At 47.4% G+C, this 12,370-nt stretch overlaps 1 protein-coding gene across 1 annotated transcript in view; it reads right to left on the reverse strand.

Moving 5' to 3' along the window:
- Nucleotides 1-12,370, reverse strand: part of LRRC7 (leucine rich repeat containing 7) — a 91,211-nt gene that overhangs the window by 44,398 nt on the left and 34,443 nt on the right. Inside the window, exons 2-5 of the mRNA XM_039710927.1 lie at nt 7,086-7,288; nt 3,291-3,408; nt 2,410-2,488; nt 1,236-1,325 (exon numbers count right to left, since the gene is read on the reverse strand). Of these exons, the coding sequence (XP_039566861.1) occupies nt 1,236-1,325; nt 2,410-2,488; nt 3,291-3,408; nt 7,086-7,288 (490 nt within the window). The remainder of the gene's footprint in view (nt 1-1,235; nt 1,326-2,409; nt 2,489-3,290; nt 3,409-7,085; nt 7,289-12,370) is intronic.

Below are 12,370 nucleotides of genomic sequence, written 5' to 3' on the forward strand. Positions count from 1 at the left end.
CAGGGACCAGCCTAAAGCTGGGCGTGGGTGAGTTGTGTGACAAAAGCAGAACTCAGAGTGCTCTGCTGGTCTTTGCTCTCCTGAGCTCCTTGCGCAGGGGCCAATCCAAGGGCAGAAATGCCAGCAGCTGCCCGTGGGATGAGCTCCCCATTCCTGTGCGGGGTGGGGACCGCAGCTCCCGTGGGAACGGGGTTAGCTCTGTGTGCACTGGGACAAGAGAGGCGTCCTGAAGGGTCTGCTTTGAGTCCTACTCCTTTTTCCCCCTTCGATTACTGTAAAGAAATGTTCTTTATACCCTTCTAGGGTTTGGAGCCTGCTTTGCCTGTCCCTCGTCCTGTCTCGAGCAGGAGGGGAGGGCACTGGAGCTGGCAGCCCTGAGCCCACCACACTTGGTGCGTTGGCTGGGAGACCCAAAAGCTGCTGAAATCTCCAACGGGTGAGCCAAGCCCACCACACTCTGACCCCACCACCTCTGCTCTCTCCTCAGCTCACACTTCTGCCTCTGCTCTTGCTGGGTTTGTTTTTGCTCTCATTCCCACCCTCCTGCCCTGCTGTCTCTGGACTCCTGTCGCTGCTTCTGCCTCCACATTTCACCTCTGCCTGTTCCACCACGCTCAGCCTCTGCTCCCTGCCCTGCTGCCCCACAGCTTCACCCTCCTGGCCCTTTGTGCTCACTAAAGGACACGAAGCAACACGATGCAGAGTCGCTGCTTTGTCCAAGGTGAAAAGGGTTTTTTATTTTCTGACTCCCGCATTTACAGATTTCCAAAAGTGACAGTGGGTTGGAGGGTGACAGTGCCACCTCTGCAACGACACTGGATGAACCAACAGTCCATCAAATTTCTCCCCTTCGATAAAAGAGTGCAAAGCAATGAGTTATGTACATAAAGTGCGTGAGAAAGTTCACTACAAGAATGAAAACATCAGAAGGCTCAGAAAAACTTAAAAAATCAGGGCTGGTGACACTTTGCCACCAGGAGGGGACCTGAGAAGAGATCTGCAGCCTCTGGCCCTGCCACAGCTGAGTCACTGCAGAGGGATGAGCCCTGCTGCTCCTCGCCTCTCCCCAAACTCCTCACCACCCCGTTCCTGCTGACACAGCCCTCACTCTGAGAACGGGGCTGAAAACCCAAAATCTCTGGGATTTGGCTCGGTTTTTGGACCAGCTTTGAGCCCGTCCCTGGAGCCCCAGCCGGGTTCCAGCACAGGAATGTGCTGCGGTGACTCATGCTTACCTTCCAAAGTTAGCTGGAAGAAACTCCAAAAAGGCATCGTTTAGATAGAGCTGGGTCAAATTTAGAAGTTGTGTGAAGCCATCTGGCAGCCTAAAAAAACAGAGCAAACCTTAATGCTCACCCCGAGTTGCCATGGAGATAATAACAATGTATATTTAGAAGCAGAAAGGTGACTTTCTCTCTCACCTACTTCTTCTACCTAAATTCTCCTGAAGAACTCACTTTTAACTGACATTTTTGCCCATTCCCATCTTCCCTGCATTGCTACAAAAAGGAAATGCAAAGGCCTCCACATGAAGGGGGCAGCAGCCTTTGCTGCCTTCCTGCTTGAGGGATTTAAATCAAAGGTGTCTTCTCTTTTCTTTTCTTTTCTTTTCTTTTCTTTTCTTTTCTTTTCTTTTCTTTTCTTTTCTTTTCTTTTCTTTTCTTTTCTTTTCTTTTCTTTTCTTTTCTTTTCTTTTCTTTTCTTCCCTTTTCTTTTCTTCCCTTTTCTTTTCTTCCCTTTTCTTTTCTTCCCTTTTCTTTTCTTCCCTTTTCTTCCCTTTTCTTCCCTTTTCTTTTCTTTTCAAGACCTATACTCCTTCTCTCTGGAAAAGACCAAAAAGAAAAAACCAAAAGGAAAAGATCCTTTATGTTTCTTTTCTTTTCTTTTCTTTTCTCTCCCTTATTTTGTCTCTTCTCTTCTCTTCTTCTTCCTCCTCCCTTCTCTCTCTTTTTTCTCTTAATATTTTTCTTTTTTCCTCCTTCTCTCCTCTTTTCCTCTCATTCTTCTTCCCTCTCTCTCTTCCTTTCTCTCTATTTTTTTTTAAGCTGAAACATCAACATTTCACCCTTTCCCTCCTTCACACCACCTTGTAAATCCTGGATTTACAACTCATTTTTGTTGCTATTTTTGCAAGATTTTGGAAGGAATAAGGAAAAAGGGCTGGCCAAGTGTCCAGGTGAATACACCCCTGTGTATGGAGACTGCCCAGCCTGACTGGCACTAACAGAGTACTCACATCTCATACAAACCACTCTGGGTTTAAATTAGAAACCATTTAAATTGTTTAAATTTAAACAGTTAAAAAGACATTCAGATTAACCCTGCAAAAGGACTGGATACAAAGCTCTGAGCTCACATTAAGCACATTTTGTGCTCTTGGAATGAGCACAACGAGCTCCTGGTACTCACTTGGACACGGGGTTGACGCTGGCTTCAATTATTGTTAAACATTTACAACACTTAATGTTTTCTGGGAAATCTTGGATTCCTAAAAAACATGGAAAGAGTATTAGATGCACAAAAATATTTATTAGACCCAGACAAGTATTATCTACACAAAAACTGCTCAGCCTGGTTTGTTCATAAATGCTTAACTGGGATTTCCAGCTCAGACTTCAGCTCGAGCAGGAAGGAAACACAGTTTGGAATTATCATCCAAAAGGTGCTTCTCAAACCCTAAATAAATACATGAAAATACAGAATTACAACTCTTCTGCTAATGCTTGATTTATGTAATGCTCCAGAATTAACAGTGACATAATTTGTGCTGAGATTTGTGCCTTCATCCCTTCCCAAAATGCTTTTCTCTCACAGTCTCCAGACCTTCCCTGACAGGAAATTTCCCGATGTTTCCAGGAGTTCCTAAGCCTCATTTTTTAAAAACGAAGACCCTTGAGCTCAGACAGCACAGGTTTTTAGGCCCATCAATATGAAAATGCAGAACTGGGAATGCACAGCAGCAAACCAGTCCAGGTAAATCCTGGGAATCGTTTAAATCCCCCACACAAGAGCCCAGTGAGGTCTGAACCCCCTTGGAAGTGGAATGCTCCTAAGTGCATGGAAAACTGGCCTCACATTCCTACTCCCAGGCAGGCAGAAGCCCCCAGAGCACAGAATGCTGAAGAAAAGTTGATTTTTTTAAAGGAAAAACCAGATCTGGACCTGCACAGACCCTCCCCAGAGCGCCGGGCGCGGATCCCCAGACGGAGCGCGGATTTCGGCTCCGCCAGGAGTCAGAGCCCCATGCCAGCTCCCAGTTTGGGGGGATGCAGGGCACTGGGAGCCCTCACCGTTCTTGCTGATGTCGAGCTCGCGGAGGTTGACCAGGCTGGCGATGGACGTGGGGAGGCTGGACAGGTCGTTGTCGGGGATGCTCAGCTTCCGCAGCGCTTGGCAGTTGAACAGTTGCTGTTCCGGGGGTTCCACGGGGGAGAAGAAAGAAATCCAGCTGGGATCCTCACTGACACTCAAACAGCACAAACCCCGCTGGCCACTGCGGAACTCCACCCTCCCAGGGGGACTTTTGGACACTCAAACAGCACAAACCCCCAGTTCCACCCTCCCAGTGGGGTTTTTTGGACACAAAACCAGCAAAAACCCCGTTGGCCACAGCAGAATTCCACCCTCCCAGTGGGGTTTTTTTGGACACTCAAACAGCACAAACTCCCACTGGTTTTTCTGGACACACAAACAGCACAAACCCCACTGGCCAGAGCAGAATTCCACCCTCCCAATGGGTTTTGGGAAGGCATTCCCATGGCTGATGGGGATAAGACAAACAGGTCATGGGTAGCAGGGATGTTCAAAGACACTCAGAACCTGTGAATTCATTGCAATCAATATCTTGTGATTTTGATGTCATTGCATGGAATTCATAGTTATTGGTGTGTTTCATATTTGTCATAAAAATTCCCAAATTTTTTGTGTTTCCTGGTAAATTAAAATATTTGGTTTCATAATTAAATTCCATGGCAGATTTTAAAATACTGTGACTGCATTCAGATTAAGTCATTATCCTCAAGGCCCAAAAATGCTTTGGCATTATCCAAAGGATACTTCCTTGAAATCTCTGCCCAAAATTCAGGACTCAATTCTAATTTTTCCATCAAATACCAATTTTATAGAGGTGGATTCCCAGTTTTCACCAGGAATTCCTTTGGGAGCTGAGGAAGGCTCAGAACTGAGGTTCTGACCCCACCTGGACACACCCAAAGCTTTGGAAGTGCTGGAGGGAGAAGCCCAGTTAAAAATCTTCCCTCTGGAGTGATTTTATGAAGCATCAGAAGGAATATGGGACATGCAATGAAGTCCCAAAATTGCTTTTTTTTCACCCACTGGATGCTTAACAGACATTTTTCCCAGTTTGCAGAGCTCCCTGGCCACCAGGATTTTGTTGGAATCATCATTCCCTCTGCCCATGAACAACTTGAATTCCTCTCAGACCAAATCCAAGTGATGCTACCGAGCTCTGAGTTATGAAATCAGGGTTTTATTCTGCACCTCTGGGGAGAATTCCAGCCCACTCATGTTTTTCTGGATGCTGATTCCAATGACTCCACTCTCATCCAGATCAATTTTCCCTTTATTAGTCATCAATTCACTTGACTCATACAAATAAAGGATTTTTGCAGCAGGAGAATGAAGTCAAAGGCAAAGAGAATAAAAAGACTTGGCTGGATTTAGCCAAAAAAAGAGAGTTAGAAGTATAAAAACATCTTGTAAATCCTTAAAAAACCAGAGAAATACAAGAAATGAAGAACTAAAAATCAGCAGGAAAAAATCATCATTATGATACCTAAAATGGAAAGTAAAAATAAAATCAGGCACAACAAGTTTAAGGCATCAATGGAAAATAATTTAGTGGACTCTAGAGCATCATATGAAACTAAAGTAGAGCTGGACTTAACTTAGTTGTTTCCTCATTAAATAATAAAACATGATTAAGAGTTTTGATTCAAAAGGATTTTGTAATATCAGGGGCACAGAATATTTGGCAAAGAGCAGAAAATGACTGAAAATTTCCTCTGGAATAAATTCTTTGAAAACACATTTGCAGAAGGAGGAGAGAATGGTAGAATTTAATGTAAAACACAAAAGTTCATGTTAAGTATTACAGTGCCAGTTTCATGGGGAAAAAAAAGGCATTTTCTCTCCTGGAATATTAATTCAGTGATGAAAAAAAAAGCCTTGAACTCTGCAGCAAAAACACCTCGAGCAGAAAATTTGATAAAGGAATTATTTCAGCTGTTGAATTCCTGGTAACAATTAATAAAGGCTTAAGACAAAAACCGATGAGAGCTATTAACACTGCCATTAATCTTCTCTTCCACATGGCCAAGATTATGTTAAACTTGATTTACTCTAAGTTAAAATTATCACCTTCATCCCAGCCTCAGCATTTTGGACCTCTGCTCCTCATTTTTTCCATACTTGCTCTGACATATTTGTTTTTCTGAAACACTTCAATCATTCCAAGAGGCCAAACCCAAACATCCCAAAAATCCCTCCCTAAACAACAGACTGCCAGTATCCCTAAGTAGCAGAAGGAAAAGAAGGGAATTATTACTATTATTATTTTTTTGAAGAGGAAGAAGGAGGAAAAAGGAGGAGGAAAAAGGAGGAGAAGGAGGGACCTCAGGGCTTCCTGAGCAGGTTTTCCCCAGGATCCGTTTGGGATTTCTGGGGATAGAACCCAGCTGGTTCTGTGCTGTGTCTCCAGGAGAGCTCAGGCAGCTCTCCACAGCCTTTTTCCATGAAAATAAAGGGATTTTGGTTTCCCTGCCCCACCATCTGTGCAGCATTCCTCCACGGAGTGAGACCTCTCAAGCAATGAACCATCACATCCCAGCAAAGCAACCCCATGGCTTGGGAAAAGCCCATTTTGTACTTCTGCAAATGGAATTTTTACAAAGTCTCTGTGCAGCAAAACCAGGAAATTTGCTGTGAGATGATGGAGAATGAAGCAATGTTTAATTAAAGATTTGTAAGCATCTTTCATTATTGTGGAGAAAAATTCCATTAAGGCCTGGATCCCATCCCTTCACGCTTCATTATGGAGACAGCACCTGCCTCTAATTGGTTTTTCCACCTTTCCCTCCTTTGTTTCCAGAACATTTTGGTTACAGTAACTTTTAATTCCTTACAGCAAACACTGATCAGCAGGAGAACGGATTGGAAGGTTCCAGAAGAGGAGTTTTACAGGGGAAGGATGGCTTGGATGATCTCAGGGCAGTTATGAAATTCCTGCTTGGACAGTTGGCATTTCCCAGCATTATCCCACAGGGATAAAGGGCTGATCCAGACACAGGGGACAGCCCTGGCATTCCCAGGAATGTCCCACAGGGGTAAAGGGCTGATCCTGACACAGGGGACAGCCCTGGCATTGCCAGGAATGTCCCACAGGGATAAAGGGCTGATCCTGACAGGGAGGATAGCCCTGGCATTCCCAGGAATGTCCCACAGGGATAAAGGCTGATCCAGACACAGGGGACAGCCCTGACATTCCCAGGAATGTCCCACAGGGATAAAGGGCTGATCCAGACACAGGGGACAGCCCTGGCATTCCCAGGAATGTTCCACAGGGATAAGGGGCTGATCCAGACACAGGGGACAGCCCTGGCATTGCCAGGAATGTCCCACAGGGATAAGGGGCTGATCCAGACACAGGGGACAGCCCTGGCATTGCCAGGAATGTCCCACAGGGATAAGGGGTTGATCCTGAGAGGGAGGACAGCCCTGGCATTCCCAGGAATGTCCCACAGGGATAAGGGGCTGGTCCTGAAGGAAAAGCAGGGATGGAGAGGATCCACAGTCAGCGCTGCCTCCTGATCCAGGTCCTGGACACCACAGGAATTTCTGGGGCCAGAACTGTTTCTTTTTCAGAACTGCTTTTCCCAGTTGCAGGCTCCAAGCTGCCCCACTCCTGTGCTGTGAAGAAGGAGCAGGAGTCCCTTCTCATCCCAGTCCAGCCCCCATTCCAAGGAATCCCCCTGGAGCCCCCATCTCCATCTCTTCCCCAGGAGCTCCAGCAGCCCCAGAGCCGGGCACACGCTGCAGGCTTGGCACCCCAGCAGGACATGGATTACCTTGGGAAGCTCCTCAATCTGGTTGGCATCCAGGTAAAGCTCCTCCAGGGTCCTCTCGAAGTTGAAGACCTCCTTTGGCACCTGCTGCAGGCCACAGTGGGAATAGTCCAGCACGGAGACGATCTCCTCCTCGCCGCGGAAACACCGGCACGGCACCAGGCGGCCGATCAGCTTCCTTTTGCTTGTCATCTCCAAGCAGCATACTGGGGGGAAAGGGAGGGAAACGGCATGTCAGCAGCCTTTTGGGGGAATGCTCCTGGGAATGACGCTCCGATTGCAGCTCATTGAAAGCAGTTCTCCCCAGGGATATCTGGAGTGCGTGTTGTGCGGTGGCTGTGGCACCTTGCTGCCATGGAAAGGTGGGAGTGGGAGGGCAAGGAGAAAACCTGGGCCCTGCAGCTCTTCCCTGCTCTGGGGTGGGAGGGAGCACACCAAGCCCAGCCACAGCCTGGCTGTCGTGGGAAAATGGGAAGGCACAGAACCCAAACCCGCCATGGAAGCACAGAGGCAAGGCAGGTCCCTGGCCCAGAGCTGCAGGGACGCAGGTGGAGGCACCTGGGTGTGATTCCCGTGGGAAATGGGAATTATCCCTGGATCCCCCCACCAGCAGAGCTCCCACGGGCTCCTGCAGCAGCTGAGGAAAGCAGGGATGGAACCCTTGGCTTCAGAGCAATCCCAAACCTTTCCTGCTCCTCCCGTGCCACCAGGCTCTGCTGGAAGCTCCAAGAGGGGATTCAGCAAAACCCATTCCTTTTCCTGCACTAAAATCCACATCCAGAAGTTTTCCCAAAGTTCTCCACCCTCAATGCCAGTGGTGCAGACCCTCCTCACCCCCAGGGTGTGTGGGCACCCCTAACTCAGTGAGGAACTTGGCACAGTGCCCTGCTCCTTGTGGAACAAAACCACTTCAGGGTGGGGGAACGCTCCAAAAGCAGATTTGGAACATGCCAAGCAGTCCCTAAATCCATCCTGGACACCTTTAGGAGTTACTTAAACATTCTGGATAAACCAGGCTGTCCTGAAATGTGTTTACCACAAAGACAAGGAGGGCTCAACCTTCAGCTCCCATTTTCCAAACCACTTCCAAGGTTTTGAGCTACATTTAGGAAAGCAATGCACTAAATTAGTCCAAATAAAGCAAAATAAGTTTTTTGCAGCAAGCACCAGTACGGAATGGAAGGACCTGGGCTATGATTGAAAGGAGCAGAATTTCACGCCCTGTGGGCTCGTGGTAATTAAACTTTTTATTAATTTCAGCATTATTAATTCCTCCCCTGGACTAATTCCAGCTTTGGTAATTATATTTCCTTCCCTCCGTTTTGCTCTCTCCTGATGTTCAGAGATGCTTTCCTGGTGCTGGTGGTTGCTGATGGAGAAGGCTCAGTCCAGGAGCCACTCCCTGACTGGGCTGAGTCAGGGCCACAGCAGCTTGATCCATTCCTTAATCCCTGCAAGGGATTCCTCATCCCTCCTCCACTCCCCCTGGAAGCACCAGAGCTTGGTGCTTTTCCTCATTTAAGGACTAAAATTCCCCACAGCCGAGCCCTGAGGTCACTGCCCCACGTCACACATTACACAGGAAGATCAGAGCCTCAAAAGAGCTCAAAAATCAGATTATTTCTTGAATAAAGACAGATAAATGAGGAGAGCAGCATAAAATAACCTGCTCCTTTTCAGCTCCAGCGAGCAGCTCATTATCAGTTCCTGCAGTTTATTGTCTTATAAAGAAACCCCTTCATCTGAGGAAAACAGGAGCTTTATGGAAATCAATTACAATCACTTACAATCCCTTCTCAATTCACAGCCCTTTTGTGCAGGAAAGCACTAATCCCTGTTTATCAGGAGTCACAGGAGAAGACATTTCCCTCACCTGCTGGAAAGGCAGAGAAATCTGCTGCAGGTGCACCCAGCTGCTTTAAAGAAGGGATGAAACAGCTCAACAAATCCCAACATTCCAAATGCCTTGGGAAGGATTCCTGGCTGGGATGGGGTTCCCAGAGCAGCTGTGGCTGCCCCCGGATCCCTAAAAGTGTCCCAGGAGCAGCCTGGGACCGTGGAAGGTGTCCCTGCCACGGCAGGGGTGGGATGGGATTAAAAATCCCTTCCAAGCCCAACCATTCTGGAATTCTGGGCTCTCCTGAGGAGTCCAGCAGGGGGTGCAGAATAGGGGTGGTGAAAATGCTGCTACAGAAACCTCCAGAAGTGGCCTCTGTGTGATGGGCAGGCTAAATCAATTTTTAATTTGCTGTTTTTCAGGATACATTAATGATGGATTTAATTTTTCTCCCAAACACGTTTAACACAGAACATTTCACAGAAGTGTTGATGTCTCAGGGAGTTGCTGCAGTGCCAGAACCAGAGCCAAAATTCAATAAATACCCAGAATAACCAGAGCTAAAATTCAACCAGGGCCAAAGGCAGCTGGTTCTGTCTCTCAGGAACCAGCCTGGGCTGCCTGAGTGGGCAGCAAACACCAAACCCTTCCTGCCCTTCCAGTTCCAGTCAGGAAACTCCAAGAAATCCCAGCTGCGGGGATCTGGCAGAGCTAGAAAGTGACTGAGAAATGCTGAAAAGTTATTAAAAATGCTGGGAACTTGGAAGTGTGGAATGTAGCAGGGCTGGGATGAGCAGTAAAACATTGGCCAGAGGGGTCAGAAAACAGGGATTATTCCCAGAGGAGCAGGGAATTCTCCTCAGTGCCTCCTTTGTCACACATCTCACACGAGGGATGGTTTTCCTGCTCCTGTTCTCTTTCTCTTTTAGCAGCACAATCCACACCATTAATATGGAATTCCTTCCCATCTAAACCTCCAACAAAGAATCCACCCTGAACCTCCCCTTCTTGAAAGCACACCCCTCTTTTCCCCAAATCCCATGAAAGCCTTGTTTGGAAAGCAGGAGCCCTTTCTGCAGCACTCACCAGGACTCCTGGGGGTTCCAGGGCAGCTGCTCCCTTCTCTGACCTAAGGCAGGCACTGGGAATTTCCCACTTTGTTCCAATACCCCAGAATTTACCTTGTCTCTGCCAAAAGAGATTTGATAACGGGGACTACACGTGAGAAATGCAACAAAGCTGAGCTCAAGGCTGGAATTAAAAAAGAAAACAACCCTCAAGTTTCCTTCGGCCCAAAGCCTTTTCCCCATGGATATTCTCCTGGCACTGGCCAGACACCCACTTGTGGTTCCTTTCGTCCCTTTAATTAATTCTGTGGGCTGCCTGGCTGATTTCCACAGTGTCCAGCTGCAGTCTGGGTCACTGCAATAATCAGGGAACTTCAAAGCTCTCGGAGCCATCTTCGTTTCCAGCACCACATTTCAATTAGAAACACAACCCTGTTCATAATTCAGAGCCTTGAAGGAACGGAGGAAGGTTCTCTCTGCATTTACAACCACGTGGAACCTCTCTACAGCTCTGCCACCTCCTCATGCAGATTTTGGTTTGTAAATTTGCTGCTCACCTTTCTGTGAGCTGCAGCTCTGTGGGCACCAGCTTTGCATGAACGCTGGCAGTTTTCAGCACTTTGTTTCTTTGCTCTGGGAGTTGTGTAACTCTCACTACCCCTACCTGGTGTTCTTCATCCCAAACTTTTGTCTCCAGCTGTAATCCCGTACCTGTGACATGGGAATTGTGCTTATGTAAGCTCTGACATCAGTCCTTGCTGCTGTTCTGCATTCCCCCCATTTCCCCATGCAGAAAAGGCCTCTGATGAGGTGGAACTGCTCATTCTCTGCCTGAACAGCAGCCTTGCTGAAAAATCGTCTTGATTTCCCCAGGAGACATCCCGAGGGGAGGGAGCACTCCCAGCCAGGCTGCTGCGCCCTGCCCAGCTCAGAGCCCACCTGCAGGGCTGCCCAGCCCTGCCCCAGCACAGGCAGGGGCTGGAGCTGCTCTGGGAGTCCAGGACGAGCAGAGGGATGGAGCAAGGGGGACAGGACCCAGGGAAAGGCTTTCCATTGCCAGAGGGCAGGGATGGATGGCGTTTTGGGAAGGAATTCCTGGCTGGGAGGGTGGCACAGGTGCCCAGAGCAGCCGTGGCTGCCCCTGGATCCCTGGCAGTGTCCCAGGCCAGGCTGGATGAGGCTCAGAGCAGCCCAGGACAGTGGGAGGTGTCCCTGCCATGGCAGGAGGGTGGAACCTTTGATGTCCCAAAAAACACATCGGAGGGGATCCGTCACAGGTTGGACTCAGTGACCTTGGAAAGATTTCCCAGCCTCAGGAATCCTGGGATTCTCCATGGGAAGTCTCTCCATTTTATCCAAGTTCCACTTTTCCACACCCTGCTAGAAGCAAGAAGCATTTTGTCCCAGACTTCCCCCCTGAGCCAGGTGAAGAAGGCAGGAATATCCCTGTTCTACTCCTAATTGGAAATGCAAAATTAGGGATTTATTCCGGCTGTAGGAGCCATTGGTAATAGTCTTCATTAACCTTCCTGAAAGATTAAGGAACTCTGGCTCTAAAGTCACAATAACAGAATTATTAGGGAGGTTCCAAAGGGGAATTGGTCTTATCAAAGAGAGGGGTGTGCAATATTATCTGAATTGTTTTCCTGCACAGAAATTCCCAGATAAGCAGCGTATCTCCCCCAGAAATGCCATTTAATGCTGATAATTGAATTCTCTTCATTATGTCCCCATTACAATGGTCTGCATTCAGGTTCATATTCAGATTTGGCTAATCCTAAAATAAAATAACCAAGCATGAAAAATCAGATTTTAGCTTTTGTCTCCTGGGAATATTAATGAGGGGAAGTTTCCCTGGCTTTGCTGCAGTCCTGGGAGGTCCCCAGAGACCTGAACACCTTGAGATCTGGGAAAGGTGCAGCAAAAGGGTGAAGTAAAATTGAAGAATTATTTCTGCCAAGTATCAGTTTTGAATGCCCAGACCTTACACCTTTGGGGTATAAAGGCAAACCTTTGTCTTTTCTGATAAGACATTCACTGATTCCAAAGGTTACTATTGACCTTGCCTCGAAATTCCCAATTTCCTTCCTTGAAATTCCTTCCTAAAGGAGCTTTTCTGAGTAAATGGTTTCGGATAATCCCAGATGATGATGACTCCAATTGCAAAGGCATTTTAGTGACAGCAAAAGCAGTTGTTGGGGTTGGTTTGATTATCAATAATCTGTGTCCTGTTCTCCCTACAGACAATTCTTGCACAACCTCAAGGACAACCCCTGATCCTTTTTATAGAAGTGACAGAATTCCAGTAATTTGTTGCACATTAGTGGCACATGTTAAAAATTAATCATTATGCTGTTAATTGCTAGAAATTCCAATCACTCTGA

Source organism: Passer montanus, unplaced genomic scaffold, assembly GCF_014805655.1.
Source record: "Passer montanus isolate IOZ18808 unplaced genomic scaffold, ASM1480565v1 scaffold238, whole genome shotgun sequence".
Lineage (NCBI taxonomy): Eukaryota > Metazoa > Chordata > Aves > Passeriformes > Passeridae > Passer > Passer montanus.